Source organism: Pseudophryne corroboree, chromosome 8, assembly GCF_028390025.1.
Source record: "Pseudophryne corroboree isolate aPseCor3 chromosome 8, aPseCor3.hap2, whole genome shotgun sequence".
NCBI classification, from domain to species: Eukaryota; Metazoa; Chordata; class Amphibia; order Anura; family Myobatrachidae; genus Pseudophryne; species Pseudophryne corroboree.
This window is the reverse complement of record NC_086451.1, coordinates 7,132,790-7,155,973: the sequence shown is the minus strand read 5'-3', so window position 1 is coordinate 7,155,973 and position 23,184 is coordinate 7,132,790. Positions and strand designations below refer to the sequence as shown.

The 23,184-nt window shown below is 49.6% G+C and overlaps 1 protein-coding gene across 6 annotated transcripts in view; it reads right to left on the bottom strand.

Annotated features, from left to right (window-relative positions):
- KCNT1 (potassium sodium-activated channel subfamily T member 1) overlaps positions 1 to 23,184 on the bottom strand; it is a 363,573-nt gene that overhangs the window by 91,969 nt on the left and 248,420 nt on the right. For all 6 annotated transcript variants that reach the window (XM_063935850.1, XM_063935851.1, XM_063935852.1 and 3 more), the window contains 4 exons: positions 16,307 to 16,386; positions 2,893 to 2,992; positions 1,909 to 1,965; positions 1,718 to 1,766 (listed from right to left, as the gene is read on the bottom strand). In XM_063935850.1, coding sequence (XP_063791920.1) covers positions 1,718 to 1,766; positions 1,909 to 1,965; positions 2,893 to 2,992; positions 16,307 to 16,386 — 286 coding nt within the window. The remainder of the gene's footprint in view (positions 1 to 1,717; positions 1,767 to 1,908; positions 1,966 to 2,892; positions 2,993 to 16,306; positions 16,387 to 23,184) is intronic.

Here is a 23,184-nt window from a genome sequence, read left to right as displayed (position 1 = left end):
CGGTGTCCGGGCACACCAAACCCCCCCTCCAGTGCGCCCAGAGACCTCATACAGCTACAGGAGGGATACGGCCTACACTGGAGTTACCACTGGAGACCTGCGGACTGATGCTGCCACCAGCAGAGATTCGGGGTGAGGGGTGGATCCTGAATTATAAAGCCACCATGGCACACGGGTCTGTGCGGTACACCAACCAGACAATGAATGGATCTGCATTTTATAGTGGCCTCCGGAACGTGGCTGGAATGGAAGAGACGTCACCAGTATGCATTGTGTTTCCCTACTGGTTCCCTGCATTATATACTGGTTATGAGAATGCTCCATGCGCCTAAAAGGGAAAACGTATTAGTGTTTCCCCCACTCCCCTTCCTCTACTACTCACATGAGTGCTCCCTCACCCCTGAGCCACACTCACCGGTCCTGTTGCAGATCTGTCCTCTCCTTATTAGAGTGTAACCTCGCTCATGAGCAGGGCCCTCCTACCCTTCGTTTTCAGGTTTGGTTAATGTAATAATGTTTATAACAGAACTTCAAGAAGCTTTGGGTGGCGTTTAGCAAGTTTGCAAAATGATACTTCTCTATGGTAGTCTGTTCCCCAGATTCCTGGGTACCTCCATAGGCTCTGAATTTCCACTGTGAGGCACAGGGATTGTTGCGGTGAGAAGCCCATAGGTTTCGATTAGACAATGACATCTCTAGTTGTCACTGCCTATCGGGTCCAAGCTCCAGAGAGTTTTGCTTTCCGGCGTTTGGTGCATACGGGGAATGCAGTCCAATAAAAGGTGATTTTTTTTGCAACTGCGCATGTGAAAAAAATTCTAAAAACTCCTACGGTGCATGTGTTACAGGGAGTGTATGCACAAAGGTGTATAGCGCCGTCTCCATTGGAATTACAGCATGTACGACGCTGACACTGGCCGTCTCCGCAGGCGCAGCTGTATGGATGAACACCAGGGAAGGACACTGCAGTAGCATTTGCATAAACGCACAGATGCACAGCCACCACCAGACGCTGCCGCCTGTGACGCACAATCAGGCCCGCTGTATATAAGTGTATAATAATCCTGCAGCTGGGAATCCTGGGTACCAGGTAGGTGGAGTGACGCGTTCTACTGTAACTCCCGGAACTCCACCCAAACCTCAGACACTAAGGAAATCTTAGGTTCTCGGTCCTAATTTTATTTCTTATCCAGAAATGAGAACAATATGATTTACCATTGTCTGTTATATAACAGCATAGAATATTGTATGTGTGTCCGAGTCCACTTCCTATCGTGTCATTGCGCAGTTTACTCTCTGTGGCTCTGTAATGTAATCTCTATACACTTTTCGTTTTCTCTCCCCCAGGTGATAATAAAATCGATTTGCAAATGAATAATATCCTGTCTGCTTCCTTCTGGTGTATAAAGTAACACAAACATATACAGTATATTCCCTGTCACCCTTCAGTTATCAGGTAATACGCAGATTCTCCAGCAGGGGGCACCCTGAGAACACGGTCAGGGCTGCGCAGATCGCTCTCTGTAACTGGCGTCACTTATCCGACTCACATTAATTTTCTAACATACACCGACAAGAATCCTAACTGAGAGAGTTTATTGTTCTTGCGCGTTTAGAAATTATCCCCAAATTTTGTCCCTTTTTTAGATCTCATCAATTCCGATCTATCCGACGACAGAGTAACATGTTACCTTACACTCAGAACTGCGTCACTTACCTGGATGGCCCACAGCGGCGTACTGCGATCCACCCAAATGATCGGATCCCTGTCAGAGAGAGAGGTCAGATATGAACGGATTTCCCGTTAGCTGACAATATACCTATGGCAGGAGTAATGGGCAAGGTTGCGCGTTTCGCCGTCCACGACATTTAGCCAGCCATACTGTAGATAGGTCTCGGTGTACTCACCAGCTAGTGATATGAGGGTATACTCGCGCTGTGTAATTCTGTTTGTCACAATTCCAGCTGCAAGGAGGAGAGGTTGCACAATTAGTAGCGTCAGGAGCCCCACGGGGGCCACACACCGGTCAGCTCCCCACAATATCTACGCAGCAGGACACTGGCTCAGCCATTGCAATATCACAGACCCTGATTTTTCTGGGGACTGACGGTTATTGTATTCTTGTTTCTGCAAAACCTTTCTGTACAAAGCTCCAAATGTTCATATCTACATTCTACAGCGGATAATATTTAGCAATACGCAGCTGTAAGTGGGATTTCAGCTTTTGTCGCGGCAATTTCATTTAAAAAAAATAACTTTACGCTGGAGCAGTAGAAGTAAAGTAAGGGTTAAATTAGCACACGCGTGTACTGGCGAGCTGCTTTACGTGTGCGCATTGGGACTGAAACCCCGGACTTATCGCTGTCTGGGGGTAACGCCGATGCTGGCGGAGATATCACCCACGGCAACTCGTAGATCTATAGGGCAAAGCCATATCTCTGACTAACAAGCTTCTCGCCCCTTTGGCAAATATGCCCCATGTCAGATTATAACACCCATAAATAGATTACGTGCATGTCATCTCCTATACACTCATCATTATTAATGTATGCCAGGATCCTTTCCCATTATTCTAATTTAATCGGCTCCTTAATCGCCTCGGTCGCACAGGAACTATTAATGAGCAAACAACAATTCAGCCACACGAGCTGAGAACATTTCCAGAAGATGGCGTAACCCGGGACAATTACAGGAGCGGGGGGGACGCACTGTTCATCCAGCACTAATTCCTTGTTACACGGTCTGTCAGGGAAGCAGATAAAACCGGTATGATGGCGGAACGCGGGCTGGCTGCGGCAGCCGGTAATAAGTGCCAGATGCTCGCTTCCTTCAGCAAATTGGGAGACAAATGGTTATTTCAGACACATAATAAAAGGATAAGGCGGCCTTACCAACCAATTCCATGCGTCGGGTCGTCCAGCAAGACGCGCACGATGTACAGGAGGCAGGAGAGTAACTTCAGGGAGAAGTTGAAGAGACGGATTCTGAGGCCTGGAGAGGGAGAGCGGAGAGGTTACCCCAGGGTCACTACTAAGCACACCGTCAGGTACCAGCAGCGTAGACTAAAGCCAAGAAAACATAACAAAATAAATTAAATGCATTAAAACATTTTTATTTTTGGTTTTCTAGTGTCCCCAGAGGCAGAACTCTGGGAGGCAACGGAGTCATCTGCCGCCGGGCTCCTGCTCTGAAGGGGGCTCCCCCCATTCTGTGGCACCATTGAAGTAAGTTTATTGATGGCTTCTGCTATCTTTTCACTATTTGAAGTTATTTCTCTGACAATTACACATAACTTCATACAGTTACAATTCTCATGCTTCCTGTACTGGAGCAAATAGCTCCATCAGTAAAGTGTCTGCTGTCAGTGGGTTCTAATGTATGACTGCTAAGAAATGTGTGATTTAAAATAAAAGACAATGAAATGTATATATACAGTATATTAAAAAATTCAGAACACTACACACACACACACACACACACACACACATATATGCACACATACATACATATATTTATCTAAATATAAGGATGGGGACTCTGGTATGAACTTGCCTCCGGGCAACTGTGATGAACTTACGCCACTGAGTGTCCCCCCAAAAACTAGTAAAATCGCTCAGCCCGTCCAATCAGGATATATTGCTGCAGACACAAGTCAGCGCCTCTCTAGAAGTGCGGACATCACAGGCCCTAGAGAGGATACACTGGCAGGGCTGCCATATAATAGGACGGTAGATCTGCATTTAAGAACCAGAAAGTGTCGGTTGCGGCTACGGATCTAGGGACTTTGGGCTCTATTTATTAAGCCTTGGATGGAGATAATGTGGAGAAAAATAAAGCACCAGCAAATCAGCTCCTAACTGTCATTTTTTAAACCCAGCCTGTAACATGGCAGTTAGGCGCTGATTGGCTGGTGCTTAATCTTCATCTACAGTTTAGTAAATAGACCCTTATTCCCATTCCCCGCTCAGTAAAGAGATCTGTGCATTAGATTAAGGTGGGAAAAGCCTCCACGACTGTTTTATTTGACGTTGCTCCGGAGCCAGCCGGATACACCGTATAAACCCCCGCACAGGCCCGTCTCACTTCTGTAGGCGGAAGCTAATTTTACATGGTGGGAGCGAGAGATAACGAGAGACTGTAGATAGCAAACACTGCCTGCACGTCGCTCTGCGTTACACAATGGGAGAGGACGCCGTGCAGCTGATCTGCCTTGTCAGGCCTATCTGACGACGCTCGTGTGACGAGCCTGCTCTGCCTACGGCTTTATAAATGAGCAACGAGAAGGAAGTAGGCGGAAAATAGATACAAGGACATCTCCGCGAGAGGTTTCCCGGCCTTGTGGTGTAACGCTGACGCAGCACTGAGAATGCAGAACGAGGGGACGCTGGTTACAGCAATACAGAGCGCTCAGGGCACTGGGAACGGTAGGTGAGGACGCAGGACCGAGAGAGCAGAGTTGTCCATCAATGCTCTAACCATGGTTTCTTACCATTGGGGAGATCAATGGAGAACCCTGCCAGAGAATGACAACTACCTGGCTTGTAAGGTGGGTAGGTGTGACCGGAGAGAGTCCAATAATTGCACATACAAACTGTACACCAATAAAAGATATATGGTAAATAAAAATACAGAAATGGTCCAGGCAACAACAAAATCCGACACACACACCTAATACATAGGCAAAAAGTATCAAAAATATTTTTTGCCGCATAGGGCAAACAGGCCCAGCAATACAGCACACACTTTAGCTGGGCGATATATTGCTAGCCCGTCGGTGGGTGTGGACACCGGCTATGTCTGTGAACTACGTCGTTCACAGATGCTGATGGCAGATCTATGTAAAGATATATTGACGCATCTGGCTGTGAGTACGGGCGGTCATATACTTGGCTGCAGGGGCTGACGTCACAGCTGCGGCCGATCGGTGAATGTGTATATACTGCACTTGCCTAAATCGTCCGATCTGTCAGCGCAATGGAGGGTCCGCCGTCAAGTCATGATGGTGTGTACCCAGCCTTAGGCAGCTTTATCACCATCATAGTCGTCTGCGTCACTGTGCGCGAATATGGGTGTGGAGCACCTTGCGTCATCCACTCCCAAAACTTAATAAAATGGTAATAAACTTTATTTGATTAGGAATACTAGATAGAACTTTGTTCAAACATCTCCCCAAAAAGAGGGATCAGCGTTTGTCGGGACCCAGAATCAAAATCCAGAATTAAAACAGACTTTTGTAATGTCAGTATTATGAGCATTTTTCAATCACAAATTAAAAAGAAAGAAAGAAAGAAATTAGCAGCAAACACCCCAATGGGATCTCTCTTTCTGGCCGAATGCAGATTTAATGTTGCACTTAATCATTTTATTTACGTATGGCTTTGCCTGATCTTATCTCTTTTGTGCAGTATTGTTACTCTCCTGCCATACTACAATCAGCCATTAGGGGGCAGCATATTACCATAAATGCTTTGCCTCCTATGTGCAGTCAGATGGGCAGCCCTTTAACCCTTTCACAAGCCTAGTAACGAATGCAAGCATAAAGCAGGGTACATTCATTTATCGATAGAACTAAATGGAGGCAGCGGAAGATATAAACGGGGTTCTGCGTGCACTGGTGGAAATCGTACAACAGGTGACTACAAGCCAATAACTAGAGGACACTTCATACATAGCGTCCGTACAGAAGTACAGATAAAAATAAAAGGACAGAATACATTATAAACTACAGGACATCTGCACTAAGATTCTACACAGGATTGCTGGACGTGCACGGAATATTGTACTTGCTGCAAAAAGAAAAAATAAACAATATACTGTAGGTATGTGTCAGGCTTGAGTGCTATAAATTAAATTATTTTTTAAGTATTACACAACTTATTCCAATATAACAATATCTTGTCCATTTTCCCCTTGTACAACACCTCAGACACCTGTGACACCGTATAAATCAATAATAATGACTAGATCATTGGTGACAGAAATATATCTTACACATATTCAGCCAGAGCACCAGTAATGGAATGACTGGGAGTACCGGCACTACAGGTGACTGAGAGTGGGGGGTATAGTGTAAGGATGGGGCAGGTATTGGGGGCAGGTGTGAGTGTAGGTCAGTGAGAGTGGGGGGTATAGTGTAAGGACGGGGCAGGTATTGGTGGAGGTGTGAGTGTAGGTCAGTGAGAGTGAGGGGTATAGTGTAAGGGCGGGGCAGGTATTGGTGGAGGTGTGAGTGTAGGTCAGTGAGAGTGAGGGGTATAGTGTGAGGGCGGGGCAGGTATTGGTGGAGGTGTGAGTGTAGGTCAGTGAGAGTGGGGGGTATAGTGTAAGGACGGGGCAGGTATTGGGGGCAGGTGTGAGTGTAGGTCAGTGAGAGTGAGGGGTATAGTGTAAGGACGGGGCAGGTATTGGTGGAGGTGTGAGTGTAGGTCAGTGAGAGTGAGGGGTATAGTGTAAGGGCGGGGCAGGTATTGGTGGAGGTGTGAGTGTAGGTCAGTGAGAGTGAGGGGTATAGTGTAAGGGCGGGGCAGGTATTGGTGGAGGTGTGAGTGTAGGTCAGTGAGAGTGAGGGGTATAGTGTAAGGGCGGGGCAGGTATTGGTGGAGGTGTGAGTGTAGGTCAGTGAGAGTGAGGGGTATAGTGTAAGGACGGGGCAGGTATTGGGGGCAGATGTGAGTGTAGGTCAGGGAGAGTGGGGGGTATAGTGTGAGGACGGGGCAGGTATTGGTGGAGGTGTGAGTGTAGGTCAGTGAGAGTGGGGGGTATAGTGTAAGGACGGGGCAGGTATTGGGGGCAGGTGTGAGTGTAGGTCAGTGAGAGTGAGGGGTATAGTGTAAGGACGGGGCAGGTATTGGTGGAGGTGTGAGTGTAGGTCAGTGAGAGTGAGGGGTATAGTGTAAGGGCGGGGCAGGTATTGGTGGAGGTGTGAGTGTAGGTCAGTGAGAGTGAGGGGTATAGTGTAAGGGCGGGGCAGGTATTGGTGGAGGTGTGAGTGTAGGTCAGTGAGAGTGAGGGGTATAGTGTAAGGACAGGGCAGGTATTGGGGGCAGGTGTGAGTGTAGGTCAGTGAGAGTGAGGGGTATAGTGTAAGGACAGGGCAGGTATTGGGGGCAGGTGTGAGTGTAGGTCAGTGAGAGTGAGGGGTATAGTGTAAGGACGGGGCAGGTATTGGGGGCAGGTGTGAGTGTAGGTCAGGGAGAGTGGGGGTATAGTGTAAGGACGGGGCAGGTGTGAGTGTAGGTCAGTGAGAGTGAGGGGTATAGTGTAAGGGCGGGGCAGGTATTGGTGGAGGTGTGAGTGTAGGTCAGTGAGAGTATGGGGTATAGTGTAAGGACGGGGCAGGTGTGAGTGTAGGTCAGTGAGAGTGAGGGGTATAGTGTAAGGACGGGGCAGGTATTGGTGGAGGTGTGAGTGTAGGTCAGTGAGAGGGGGGGGTATAGTGTAAGGACGGGGCAGGTGTGAGTGTAGGTCAGTGAGAGGGGGGGGTATAGTGTAAGGACGGGGCAGGTGTGAGTGTAGGTCAGTGAGAGTGAGGGGTACAGTGTAAGGACGGGGCAGGTATTGGGGGCAGGTGTGAGTGTAGGTCAGTGAGAGTGGGGGTATAGTGTAAGGACGGGGCAGGTATTGGGGGCAGGTGTGAGTGTAGGTCAGGGAGAGTGGGGGGTATAGTGTAAGGATGGGGCTGTCACTGGCCTAGACTGAGGGTGTTGTGAACTCGGGGATTCTTCCGATGGTTGGGAAGAGGAACCACAACTGAGCCGGAAAAAGGGAAGGCCTAATATAGGACTTCCTCATACAGGACGCTGACAGTGGAGTTTGATGAAATATTGAAGAGCTTTATTGCAGGGAGAAATAACAAAAAGTAAAATGCCAAAAAGGAATAAATGAGGGAAATGTCCAGACCCACTGAAGGGTTTAGTGAGCAGGATTAGAGATGCTGGTAACTGAAGAAACTGTGGATGATGTTTAAAAGTCACTGATAACTTGAGGAACTTATAAATGATGATTAAAGGCACAGAAGGATAAAGGACTTGTGAACGGTGACTGAGACGCTGATGGTGTGAGGAACTGAAGTGCAGGGGTTTTAGACGCTGTTGATTTGTGGAACTTGAGACCGGAGACTGAGACACTGATTCCTAGGAGCACGGGTGACTGGAACGCAGATAGATATACCGGCCGCTGAATACACTGGAACCGGTGCAGCAACTGGCAGCTGGAAATGCCGGAGACACTGGAGTACGACTGCAGAGATCCTTGCCGGGAACAAGAGCACTGGCATCTACGTCAGGGAAAGACGATACTCAGGCACTGAAGCTCTGTCCGGCGTCTGACTTTGAATCTCCCGCCAGCGCTGGATTGGCGGAGCAGTCTGATGACGTCACCTGCCCCCCGTCCAGCCTGCCACCTAACCACGTGATGCCGGGTGTCATTGCGGCGCCCATGCCCCGGAGAACCGCCGGTAGCCGCGCCAACCAGACGCCGGAGCCCGTGGCTCACCGAAGGCAGAGGCCGCAACACCGACCAGCAGACACGCAGGGGTAAGCGCAGCGAACGCCGCCTCTGGTGTGTGACAGTACCCCCTCCTCCAGGAGTGGCCCCTGGACACTTTCCAGGTTTTATTGGATGTCTGGAATGGAAGATCCGCACCAGTCAGGGAGCTGAAACTTCAGTAGCTTTGACCCAGCTCCTTTCCTCGGGGCCAAAACCTTTCCATTCCACCAAATACTGTAGATTCTTGTGAAGATAGCGAGAATCAAGAATAGCTTTGATTTCAAAGTCCGTACCCTCTTCAGCCTCTGCAGAGGTTGGCCTTGGGGACTTGGAATGAAACCGGTTCAAAACAAGAGGGCGAAGTAGAGAGACATGAAAGGAATTTGGTATCCGGAGATGGGAAGGCAATTCCAATTTGAAAACAACCGGATTCAGGACTTGTAACACGGGGTAAGGACCAATGAACCTTGGAGCGAACTTCATAGTGGGCACCTTTAAACGGAGATTGCGGGTAGAGAGCCATACCCTGTCACCAACCTTGTATTGAGGAGCTGCCAGTCGCTTCCTATCCGCAAAGAACTTATAGCGGCCGGAGACTCTCTTGAGGTTGGCATGAACTCGACTCCAGATTTGACTGAAATGCCGGAGAGTAGAGGCTGCAGCAGGAACTTCTTCTGGAGGACAAATGGGTAATTCCGGAACTTGGGGATGAAATCCGTAATTAATGAAAAATGGAGATTCACCAGTCGAGGAGTGATATAGATGATTATGGGCGAACTCGGCCCAAGGCAACAACTCCACCCAATTACCTTGTGAAGGAGAGAGGTAAACACGGAGAAAAGTCTCTAAATCTTGATTGACGCGTTCAGTTTGCCCATTGGTCTGTGGATGGTAAGCGGATGAAAACTTGAGTTTTATTTGTAGAGCCGTGCAGAGGGCTCTCCAGAATCTTGCCGTAAACTGTACCCCTCGGTCAGAAACTATTTCCAGAGGTAACCCGTGCAGGCGGAAGTGTTCCCGAATTAATAACAAAGCCAACTTAGAAGCTGATGGTAATCCGGTCAACGGAACAAAATGTGCCATCTTAGAGAATCGGTCGATAATCACCCAGGCGGTGTTATGACCCTTAGAGAGAGGTAGTTCAGTAACAAAGTCCATAGAGATATGAGTCCAAGGCCTCTTAGGAATGGACAATGGGTGCAACAATCCCGCAGGAGGCAGACGAACAATTTTGTGCTGAGCACATTGAGGACACGAGTTGACATACTCTTGAACGTCCTTCTTCATAGTGTCCCACCAGTAAGATCTTCGTAGAAATTCCCACATCTTTTGAACTCCCGGATGGCCAGAAAACTTGGAAATGTGAGCCCACTGCAACAATCTTGGTCGAAATTTAACTAGCACAGACATTCTTCCAGGAGGAGGACCCAACGCAGTGGGAGCCGCAGAAATAGAGACAGGACTGAGGATCAACGCCTTTTTAACGGTATTCTCCTCATCCGAAGCCATTAAGGAACGGGATAGGGCATCCGCCTTGGTGTTAAAAGTTCTAGCCCGGTACTTAATGACAAACGAAAATCGGGCAAAGAAGAGCGCCCATCTTGCTTGACGGGGATTCAAGCACTGGGCCGTCTTGAGATACAGTAAATTCTTGTGATCCGTGAAAATCGTAATTAGGTATTTAGCACCTTCCAAAAGATATCTCCATTCTTCTAAGGCAGATTTTATTGCCAACAGCTCTTTATCTCCAATGGTGTAATTTAATTCAGCAGGGGAGAACTTGCGAGAATGGAAACCACATGAATGTAACTTCCCATCTGGAGCGTACTGCGAAAGTACGGCACCTATGCCTACCGTAGAAGCATCAACCTCCAGAAAGAATGGTTTTAGAAAGTCTGGTTGCTGAAGTACCGGAGCGGTCATAAAGGCTGCCTTCAACTGAGCGAATGCTGCTACTGCTTCAGAGGACCAATGGCTTGGGTCAGCCCCTTTCTTGGTAAGGGCAGTAATAGGCGCCACAATAGTAGAGAAACCCCTTATGAATTTCCGGTAGTAATTTGTGAACCCTAGAAATCGTTGCACTGCTTTCAAGGAAAGAGGCTGAGTCCAGTCCCGAATGGCAGAAAGTTTCTCCGGATCCATACGCAACTCCGTACCTGAAATAATGTAGCCCAGAAATGGAATAGAGGGGACCTCAAAGGTGCACTTGGAAATCTTGCCGTAAAGATGGTTCTCTCGCAACCGAAGGAGTACCTCCTTAACTTGTATTCTGTGCTCAGTGAGATTCTTCGAAAATATCAGGATGTTATCCAAATATACCACCACATTAAGGTATAACATGTCCCGAAAGACTTCATTAATGAATCCCTGGAAGACGGCGGGGGCGTTGCTGAGGCCAAACGGCATTACCAGGTACTCATAATGCCCGTCCCTAGTATTGAAGGCCGTCTTCCATTTGTCCCCTTGTCGGATACGTATCAAGTTATAAGCTCCCCTTAAAATCGAGCTTAGTGAAGACTCGAGCTCCGCGAACTCTATCGAAAAGCTCTGTGATGAGCGGCAGAGGATACTTGTCCTTAATGGTGACTTCATTTAGACCACGATAATCGATACATGGCCTCAGGCCTCCGTCTTTTTTCTTCACAAAGAAGAAGCCTGCTCCTGCTGGGGAAGTAGAGGGGCGGATGAATCCCTTCTGCAGACTAGACTTGATATATTCTGACATGGCTTGAGTCTCAGGTACTGACAAAGGATAGGTACGACCTCGAGGTGGCATTTTCCCCGGAATGAGCTCAATAGGGCAGTCCCAGGGTCTATGCGGTGGTAACTTATTGGCCGCCTGTTCCGAGAAGACATCTGTAAACTCCCGATAAGCCTCTGGAATAAGCTCTACGTCCGACTTGGACGATGCACGAAGCGGGTAGACAGGAGTAAGACAATTCAAGTGACAGAATGGACTCCAAGAAATCTGTGTCGACCTCCAGTCGACGTGAGGATTGTGAAGCTTGAGCCAGGGAAGACCAAGGACGAGATCGTGAGACATCTCCTGAATAACAAGGAACTCCAGATGTTCTTGGTGCAAAGCTCCCACTTGCAGCTTGATTGGCATAGTACGACTTGTAATCAGAGCATTAGGGATTTGGGTACCATTAATAGCAGTTATCGTAATAGGTCATTCGACCGACTGTAACTTCAAACCCAGATTCTGGGCGCAGGAAAGGGAAATAAAATTCCCTGCAGCTCCTGAGTCCAACAGTGCCTTAACGGTTTTGACTACAGACTCAGAAAACAGAGATACAGAAAGTAGACAGTCCGCTGCCGGAGAAGATTGAGAAACAACCCCTAGCTTGACTTCTCCAGAACAAGCTAGGACTGCCCGTTTCCCGGGCGAGACTTGCAAGACTTGAGGAAATGATCCGCGGCTCCACAGTAGAGGCAAAGTCTACCTTCACGCTGACGCTCTTCTGGGGACAGCCGAGACCGATTAATCTGCATGGGTTCGTCTGGGCTGGAATTAACTGTTTGCTTAGAAGGAAGAGATCGAAGTCTCAACCGGTCTGACCGACTACGTTCACCACCTCGTTCCTGCATACGAAGATCCACCTTTACACAGAGTGAGATCAACTGTTCCAAGGAATCTGGCAGATCTCTAGTAATCAATTCGTCTTTTAAACGATCCGAGAGCCCGTTCCAAAAAGCAGCCCGAAGGGCATCATTATTCCAGCTCAGTTCTGAAGCTATAGTTTGAAAGTGAATTACATACTGTCCCACAGTACGAGAGCCTTGTCGAACTCGGAGCAAGTCAGCTGAGGCAGCAGTCGTCCGGCCAGGCTCATCAAAGATCCTTCGGAATGACGTGATGAAGTTGGTATAACTAGAAACTAACGGATCTGATCGCTCCCACAATGGTGACACCCACTCCAACGCTGAACCCTCAAGTAATGAGATAATGTATGCCACTTTAGACCGATCAGTAGGAAAGTTATGTGAGAGGAGTTCGAAATGTACCTCACACTGATTGAGGAATCCACGGCAATTTTTCGGATTCCCGTTATAACGAGGAGGAGTGGGAAGCTGAAGGCGTGACCTGGTTCCAGACAAGGAAGGAACATTGCCAGATACAACCACTGGAGCGGATACTGGAACTGGAGCCGGAACCACTGAAGCCAGCGAAGTCTGGATTTGATCCAGCCGGCCAGATAACTCCTGGAGATAATGCATCACCTGATTCTGTGCTGCTTCCTGACTCTGTACTCGGGAAACTAGGTCCTGCATGGCGCTTGCCTCTGGGTTCCGATTCCCCGGGTCCATGTGGCCTGAGTATACTGTCACTGGCCTAGACTGAGGGTGTTGTGAAATCGGGGATTCTTCCGATGGTTGGGAAGAGGAACCACGACTGAGCTGGAAAAGGGAAGGCCTAATATAAGATTTCCTCATACAGGACGCTGACAGTTGACTTGATGAAATATTGAAGAGTTTTATTGCAGGGAAAAACAACTTAAAGACAAATGCCAAAAGGGATAAATGAGGGAAATGTCCAGACCCACTGAAGGGTTTTGTGAACAGTATTAGAGATGCTGGTAACTGAAGAAACTGTGGATGATATTTAAAAGTCACTGATAACTTGAGGAACTTATAAATGATGATTGAAGGCCCAGAAGGATAAAGGACTTGTGAGCGGTGAAAGAGACACTGATGATGTGAAGAACTGAAGTGCAGGGGTTTAAGACGCTGTTTTATTTGTAGAACTTGTGAACGGTGACTGAGACGCTGATGATGTGAAGAACTGAAGTGCAGGGGTTTTAGACGCTGTTGGTTTGTAGAACTTGAGAACGGAGACTGAGACGCTGATTCCTAGGAGCACGGGTGACTGGAACGCAGAGAGATATACCGGCCGCTGAACACACTGGAACCGGTGCAGCGAACTGGCAGCTGGAAATGCCGGAGACACTGGAGTACAACTGCAGAGATCCTTGCCGGGAACAAGAGCACTGGCATCTACGTCAGGGAAAGACGATACTCAGGCACTGAAACTCTGTCCGGCGTCTGACTTTGAATCTCCCGCCAGCGCTGGATTGGCGGAGCAATCTGATGACGTCACCTGCCCCCCGTCCACGTGATGCCGGGTGTCATGGCGGCGCCCATGCCCCGGAGAACCGCCGGTAGATGCGCCAACCAGACACCGGAGCCCGTGGCTCACCGAAGGCAGAGGCCGCAACACCGACCAGCAGACACGCAGGGGTTAGCGCGGCGAACGCCGCCTCTGGTGTGTGACAGGGGCAGGTATTGGGGGCAGTGTGAGTGTAGGTCAGTGAGTGGGGGGTATAGTGTAAGGACGGGGCAGGTATTGGGGGCAGGTGTGAGTGTAGGTCAGGAAGAGTGGGGGTATAGTGTAAGGACGGGGCAGGTGTGAGTGTAGGTCAGTGAGAGTGAGGGGTATAGTGTAAGGACGGGGCAGGTATTGGGGGCAGGTGTGAGTGTAGGTCAGTGAGTGGGGGGTATAGTGTAAGGACGGGGCAGGTATTGGGGGCAGGTGTGAGTGTAGGTCAGGGAGAGTGGGGGTATAGTGTAAGGACGGGGCAGGTATTGGTGGAGGTGTGAGTGTAGGTCAGTGAGAGTGGGGGGTATAGTGTAAGGATGGGGCAGGTATTGGGGGCAGGTGTGAGTGTAGGTCAGTGAGAGTGGGGAGTATAGTGTAAGGACGGGGCAGGTATTGGGGGCAGGTGTGAGTGTGGGTCAGCAAGAGTGAGGGTATAGTGTAAGGTCGGGGCAGGTGTGAGTGTAGGTCAGTGAGATTGGGGGGTATAGTGTAAGGACGGGGCAGGTGTGAGTGTAGGTCAGTGAGAGTGAGGGGTATAGTGTAAGGACGGGGCAGGTATTGGGGGCAGGTGTGAGTGTAGGTCAGGGAGAGTGGGGGTATAGTGTAAGGACGGGGCAGGTATTGGTGGAGGTGTGAGTGTAGGTCAGGGAGAGTTGGGGTATAGTGTAAGGACGGGGCAGGTATTGGGGGCGGGTGTGAGTGTGGGTCAGGGAGAGTGGGGGGTATAGTGTAAGGACGGGGCAGGTATTGGGGGCGGGTGTGAGTGTAGGTCAGTGAGAGTGGGGGTTATAGTGTAAGGACGGGGCAGGTGTGAGTATAGGTCAGGGAGAGTGGGGTTATAGTGTAAGGATGGGGCAGGCATTGGTGGAGGTGTGAGTGTAGGTCAGTGAGAGTGAGGGGTATAGTGTAAGGACAGGGCAGGTATTGGGGGCAGGTGTGAGTGTAGGTCAGTGAGAGTTGGGGGTATAGTGTAAGGACGGGGCAGGTATTGGTGGAGGTGTGAGTGTAGGTCAGTGAGAGTGGGGGGTATAGTGTAAGGACGGGGCAGGTATTGGGGGCAGGTGTGAGTGTAGGTCAGTGAGAGTTGGGGGTATAGTGTAAGGACGGGGCAGGTATTGGTGGAGGTGTGAGTGTAGGTCAGTGCGAGTGAGGGGTATAGTGTAAGGACGGGGCAGGTATTGGTGGAGGTGTGAATGTAGGTCAGTGCGAGTGAGGGGTATAGTGTAAGGATGGGGCAGGTATTGGGGGCAGGTGTGAGTGTAGGTCAGTGAGAGTGGGGGGTATAGTGTAAGGACGGGGCAGGTATTGGTGGAGGTGTGAATGTAGGTCAGTGCGAGTGAGGGGTATAGTGTAAGGATGGGGCAGGTATTGGGGGCAGGTGTGAGTGTAGGTCAGTGAGAGTGAGGGGTATAGTGTGAGGACGGGGCAGGTATTGGGGGCAGGTGTGAATGTAGGTCAGTGAGAGTGAGGGGTATAGTGTAAGGACGGGGCAGGTATTGGGGGCAGGTGTGAGTGTAGGTCAGTGAGAGTGAGGGGTATAGTGTAAGGACGGGGCAGGTATTGGTGGAGGCGTGACTGTAGGTCAGGGAGAGTTGGGGTATAGTGTAAGGACGGGGCAGGTATTGGAGGCAGGTGTGAGTGTAGGTCAGGGAGAGTGGGGGGTATAGTGTAAGGATGGGGCAGGTATTGGTGGAGGTGTGAGTGTAGGTCAGTGAGAGTGAGGAGTATAGTGTAAGGACGGGGCAGGTATTGGGGGCAGGTGAGACTGTAGGTCAGGGAGAGTTGGGGTATAGTGTAAGGACGGGGCAGGTATTGGGGGCAGGTGTGAGTGTAGGTCAGGGAGAGTTTGGGGTATAGTGTAAGGACGGGGCAGGTATTGGGGGCAGGTGTGAGTGTAGGTCAGGGAGAGTTTGGGGTATAGTGTAAGGACGGGGCAGGTATTGGGGGCAGGTGTGAGTGTAGGTCAGGGAGAGTGAGGGGTATAGTGTGAGGACGGGGCAGGTATTGGTGGAGGTGTGAGTGTAGGTCAGTGAGAGTGGGGGGTATAGTGTAAGGACGGGGCAGGTATTGGTGGAGGTGTGAGTGTAGGTCAGTGAGAGTGGGGGGTATAGTGTAAGGACAGGGCAGGTATTGGTGGAGGTGTGAGTGTAGGTCAGGGAGAGTTGGGGTATAGTGTAAGGACGGGGCAGGTATTGGGGGCAGGTGTGAGTGTAGGTCAGGGAGAGTGGGGGGTATAGTGTAAGGACGGGGCAGGTATTGGTGGAGGTGTGAGTGTAGGTCAGGGAGAGTTGGGGTATAGTGTAAGGACGGGGCAGGTATTGGGGGCAGGTGTGAGTGTAGGTCAGGGAGAGTGGGGGGTATAGTGTAAGGACAGGGCAGGTATTGGTGGAGGTGTGAGTGTAGGTCAGGGAGAGTTGGGGTATAGTGTAAGGACGGGGCAGGTATTGGGGGCAGGTGTGAGTGTGGGTCAGGGAGAGTGAGGGGTATAGAAAACTCACTTGATCTTTGGTTCTTGATGAAGAACAGTTTGAGTCTTTCCTTGAAGGTGTTTTCATTGACGTAGAACTCAACTTGTACCCTGTAAGACACAGAATGACAGGATCAGTCAGTGCACCTTGTTGCTATAGGGCCTTATTCAGGTTTGTTAGCAGTTGGGCAAAACCAAGTGCAGTGCAGGTGGGGCAGATGTAACATGTGCAGAGAGTTAGATTTGGGTGGGGGGTGTATTCAAGCTGAAATCTAAATTGCAGTGTAAAAATACAGCAGCCAGTATTTACCCTGCACAGAAACAATATAACCCACCCAAATCTAACTCTCTCTGCACATGTTACATCTGCCCCACCTGCAATGTACATGGATTTGCCGTATTGCTAACAAACCTGAATAAGGCCTTTTACCCCTGTGTGGCGCCAGCAACATATTGTACTATTATTGCTTTTTCATTTCCATATCTACTAACCCGGAAGAACAGGACCCCTGGGATATCGGAGGGACAGACGGACATCAGTCAGATAGGTCGGAACACACACATGTAGCACTTTATACCCCCAGTTATATTGCTACAATAAATACAACACTAGTAGGCGCTCTACATCCTCAACCCGCAATAACCACCTTATACACAGGGGTGTCCTCTGTTCTGCCTACTGCACTGTATATTACGCTGCTCATTCCGGTTTATTTACTTATTACTATAATATAGCACAATATCACTATAGCAGAAACCCAGGCCAGGCATTACTCCTATATTATATATAATTGTATTACACCACACGTGCGGTGTACATACATGGATAGACAGCAGCGACCTATATCCTCATCACTCGTCATCAGATATAGCGCTATTACACTACTGTCACCACAGATACAATGCTTCTTACTGGTTCATGTGTCTGTGTCATTCCACACATCTGACAACAAATGAGCCCCACCCAGACACACAATGGCTGTTAAAAAAAATCCATTGAACCCTTCCCCCTCCCCCCACCACACACACACAAATGAATAAGGCATTCTGCACACATGGAGCTTATCTGTGTCCTCAAACACCTTACATAGGGGGAACCTTATCCTCAGGGATGAGTGTTAAAAGAGGAGTGTGCAACTGTGCACACTCTAGTATTTCTCCTCTCCAGGGAGGTTTCATGCCTTCTCCCAAGATGGCCACCCAGATCTTTACTGAGCATGTGCCAAAGCCATCTTGGAACTGTGTGAGACTGTATAAAGTAACATGGTGGGAGACAGAAGGTATTGTTCCAGCATCCCTGTACCGCTATCCATATTGCAGCATACACTCACCGGCTGGTGAGCTGTATGAAAACCCTACTCCATTCAATCACCAGTGTGCATGTAACAGTGAGTACAGCCAGTGGTGCAAGTAGAAATAATGTCTTATAGGTACTGTAAATGTGTGTGGTCAAATGCCACATGGGGCGTAGCCATTTAAAATGGGGGTGTGATACACATATGGGGGGAGGGGCAGATACACATATGACCCCAATAGTGCCAGATATTCAGGACCCCAATAGTGCCAGATATTCAGGACCCCAATAGTGCCAGATATTCAGGACCCCAATAGTCCCAGATATACACTGCCCCCACAGTGCCAGATATACACTGCCCCCACAGTGCCAGATATACACTGCCCCCACAGTGCCAGATACACACTGCCCCCACAGTGCCAGATACACACTGCCCCCACAGTGCCAGATACACACTGCCCCCACAGTGCCAGATACACACTGCCCCCACAGTGCCAGATACACACTGCCCCCACAGTGCCAGATACACACTGCCCCCACAGTGCCAGATACACACTGCCCCCACAGTGCCAGATACACACTGCCCCCACAGTGCCAGATACACACTGCCCCCACAGTGCCAGATACACACACTGCCCCCACAGTGCCAGATACACACTGCCCCCACAGTGCCAGATACACACTGCCCCCACAGTGCCAGATACACACTGCCCCCACAGTGCCAGATACACACTGCCCCCACAGTGCCAGATACACACTGCCCCCACAGTGCCAGATATACACTGCCCCCACAGTGCCAGATATACACTGCCCCCACAGTGCCAGATACACAGTGCCAGATACACAGTGCCCCCACAGTGCCAGATACACACTGACCCCACAGTGCCAGATACACACTGCCCCCACAGTGCCAGATATACACTGCCCCCACAGTGCCAGATATACACTGCCCCCACAGTGCCAGATATACACTGCCCCCACAGTGCCAGATACACACTGCCCCCACAGTGCCAGATACACATTGCCCCCACAGTGCCAGATACACATTGCCCCCACAGTGCCAGATACACATTGCCCCCACAGTGCCAGATATACACTGCCCCCACAGTGCCAGATATACACTGCCCCCACAGTGCCAGATACACAGTGCCAGATACACAGTGCCCCCACAGTGCCAGATATACATTGCCCCCACAGTGCCAGATATACATTGCCAACAGTGCCAGATACACAATGCCCCCACAGTGCCAGATACACAGTGCCCCCCACAGTGCCAGATATACATTGCCCCCACAGTGCCAGATACACAATGCCCCCACAGTGCCAGATATGCCCCCAGTACCAGATACACAGTGCCCCCACAGTGCCAGATACAGAAATGCCCCCCCACAGTGCCAGATATGCCCCCAGTGCCAGATACACAGTGCCCCCACAGTGCCAGATACAGAAATGCCCCCACAGTGCCAGATATGCCCCCAGTGCCAGATACAGAAATGCCCCCAGTGCCAGATATGTCCCAAGTGCCAGATACACATGCCCCCCCCCCCCCTTCCCTACCTCTGCTGCTGACCACCGCTGCTGCTGTCCTGTGTGTTAGGGGAGGAGAGCGCAGCGTGCGCCTCTCCTGCCCCTCAGTTTCCGGCAGCGGTGCAGGTCTCTACCTTCAATTCAGCGCTGATCCGTGAGCCAATCAAAGCTCGCGGTCTGGCAGCCAATCAGCTCCGATTAGCTCACGGGCCGGCGCTGTATTGAATACACTGAGGGGCAGGAGAGGCACAGGCTGCGCTCTCCTCCCCTCATGCAGCGGCGGTGAGCAGCAGCAGCGGAGGGAGCGAGCGTCAGCCGGTCGGCGTGGGTACGGCGTATCCGCGGCTAAATTCTTAAGGGTACGCCGTACCCACCCACTTGCACCCCTGCGTACAGCTGTACCTGCTATCAATAAATCAACACCGCGGGGTAAGTAACTGGGCTGTTCATACTATACCTCTGCAATATCAGCACCTGCACACACATCATTCCCAACAATGGGATGTAGGGCAAGTAGGGCCAGAGCCTTGGGCACCACATGGCTGCTTATATTTGTATATCAAACCCTGCATATGCCAGCTCACCTCTGTCTGCCCGCGGCTCTGCCCCGTCCCTGCCCCCACTGAATATAATTACCCCTCCCTGACGCAGAGTAGCGCAGGCCTGTCCCGTAGCAGTGGGAGCCAGTAGGAGGGGGTGACGCGGGCATGTCGGAGACAGGACGGGCCTCAGCAGGTAATTATATTATATAATATAATGTACTGATAGACGGCACTTACATATTCCCATCCCCAAGTCAGACAATCTCTCAGCTCCAGAGAAGCCGCGGCTTCTGCCACCAGCCAATCACAGCCACAGAAAACGTTTTTCCCAATAATAACACTGCGTATGTAAATGAGGAGCTGGCGACAGTGTCAGCGTCTCCATCGCTCTCCGCGAGATTCTCCTGTTACTCAGTGTTACACGTCCCGGCAGCTGTCACCTATAAGCTCACATGTGCCAGCAATTAGTGTATTATTAGCCGTGGTAATCAGGTGACACGTCGTTATCAGCGACCTTACAGAGCTTTTATTTCTTTATTTCATAGTAAATAAGACTTATATAATGTAGCATTTCCACATACGTTGTATTAGTATTTGTTTCCTCTTTCTAATGCTTCTATTCCCACTATCCCCGCTTGAATCCGGGAAGTAGGGGCGATCGCCATGTTACTGCGAAGTCCCACGAGTCCTGCAATGCCTGTTGGGGGCCATTAATGGGCTAGATACATCATTGCTTGGAGAGAGATAAAGGGGTCTATTCACTAAGCCTTGGATGAAGATAAAGTACCAGCCAATCAGCTTCAATGTTACAGGCTGTGTATGAAAAACAACAGGAGCTGATTGGCTGGCACTTTATCTCTCTCCAAGGTTTGAACTATCTCCCCTTTAGTCAGGATTACATTTCCTCTTCCCCGCCCCCTGCGGCATTCTAGCTGTCACTGCAGGCCACTGAAGGGTTGGGTATGTGTGACCAGCTGTGAGGTGGCCCACGCGGGGAGAGGGGGGTGTAACAAAGGCCCTTGGAGGCTCGTTGGCGAGCTGCGCTCACCACAGGTTCTATTCCCACTCTATGGGTGTAGTGGAACAGTCCCTGTTAGTCGGCTTGGGATTGTGAGGGTCACATAACTACAACCCCCCTTCTGGCCCTGGATCCAGCATCCGGACAGAGCAGCAGGAATGTATCCTAAGCGTTCCGATATACAGGACCAGAGTATATTATACTTATAGCGCCGACTCCAAGACTAAACGCTCTGCTGAGATGGTTGGAGTAAATTCACTGGAAGAATCACAAATATATGTTATAACCTGGTCCTACAGATACATATGTATTTATTTATTAGCAGCTTGTCATATAGCGCAGCAAATTCCATTGCGCTTTACTATTAGAAACGATAGAACAAAACTGGGTAATAACAGTCAGAGGTAGGAGGGCCCTGCTCGCAAGCTTACACTCCATAGATTGATGCTGCCTTTATACAAGTAACATTTATTTTTGCCCAGTTCCCCTTTTACATGTAGAATACACTCACTGAGTTTTAGCCAAGAGACTACAATTAACTCTCAATCATTAATGATGATCAAATGGGCAAAAGCTTGGTGCAGAGACTTTAATGGTAAATCAATGGTTCTAAATTCACAGATCAGCTCTATCCCTAGACACCAGAGATGAGCGTGTTTGGTTCTCAGAGAACCGAACCCCCCTGAACATCCCATTCCAAGCAAGAATCAGAGTCCGGCTCAGGACTTCCCGCCAGACTCGGAAACCAGAACGAGGCAAAATGTCATAATCTGCTGTCTGATTCTCGCAGGTTTTGTATTCCATATAAGGAGCCACGCGTCACCGCCATTTTCACTCCAGACTTGGAGAGTGAGGGAGACAGACCTCTGTCTGTCTCTGTGGGTAGTGGCGTCGGGTGGGGTAAGTGGGTGCTGTTCCTGTCACGGTGGTGTACCTGTTCTATTATGGGTGCTGTCCTGGCTGTCACTGGTGTTTCATGTGCTGTTAGGGGTGCTGCAGCTGTATATGTGTGTTGCTGCCCTGGCTGTTACTGTGTTGTACAGGGGGCAGGGGCACTGTCCTCCTGTATGCTGTGAAAATACAGGGGTGCTGCTGTTAAAACAAATGTACACTGGCCCTGTCTTGTATGCTGTAAAAAAAAATCTGGGCTGCTGCTGTTAAAATAAATGTACACTGGTCCTGTCTTTTATGCTGCAAAAATACAGGGGTGCTGTTAAAATAAATGTACACTGTTCCTGTATACTGTAAAAATACAGGGGTGCTGTTAAAATAAATGTACACTGGTCCTGTATACTGTAAAAATACAGGGGTGCTGTTAAAATAAATGTACACTGGTCCTGTATGCTGTAAAATACAGGGGTGCTGCTGTTAAAATAAATGTACACTGGCACTGTCTTGCATGCTGTAAAAATACAGGGGTGCTGTTAAAATAAAAGTACACTGGTCCTGTATACTGTAAAAATACAGGGGTGCTGTTAAAATAAATGTACACTGGCCCTGTATGCTGTAAAATACAGGGGTGCAGTGAAAATAAATGTACACTGGCCTTGTCTTGCATGCTGTCAAATTACAGGGGGGTTTTGAAAATACTGGGGTGCTGGCAGTGTCCGCGGTTGCGATGTCTAGGCCTGACTTTCACAACACTGTATGGGAAGAGGAGGCTCCTACCACCATTTGCACGCTACCTGCAAGTGCTGGGAGGAGCACCGCTAGTCCATTTGCTGGTATTGAGATTGAGGATGTCACTGTAGAAGTACACCAGGATGAGGAGGATATGGGTGTAGCTGGCACTGCGGAGGAAGTTGTCGCTGAGTATTCTGATGGTGATGTGGTTTGTTTGAATAAGGCACCAGTGGAGAAAGTTGTTGGCCATGGGATGAAAAAGCCCATTGTCATGCCTGGTCAAAATACCAAGAAAGCCACCTCTTCGGTGCTGAATTATTTCACCACAAATCCGGACAACAGGTGTCAAGCCATCTGTTGCCTTTGCCAATCCATAATAAGTAGGGGTAAATACGTTAACCACCTAGGAACATCCTCCCTTATACGTCACGTGCAGCGCAATCATCATAAGTCATTGTCACATTCAGAAACTTTGGGTAATAGCGTAAGCAGTCCACTGACACCTAAATGATGTGGTTTGTTTGAATATTATTGCTCTGTGAGGATGAGGATGTAAACACTGAAGGGGGGGTAAGGGAATCTGAGGATGAGGACGACATCTTGCCTCTGTAGAGCCAGTTTGTACAAGGAGAGACTGATTGCTTCTTTTTTGGTGGGAGCCCAAACAAACCAATCATTTCAGCCACAGTCATGTGGCAGACCCTGTCGCTGAAATGATTGGTTTGTTAAAGTGTGTCTGTTTATACAACATAAGGACAAGGACAATTCCATCTTGCATGTCTTTTCTTTGCCACATCATTCCAGGGGTGCTGCCCTATATGGGGTGCTGCCCCTTTGGACCCTATCAGTCCAGGGGGGTTGCCCCACTGTCATTTAAGTCCAGGGGTGCTGTTGCCTGTCTGCTG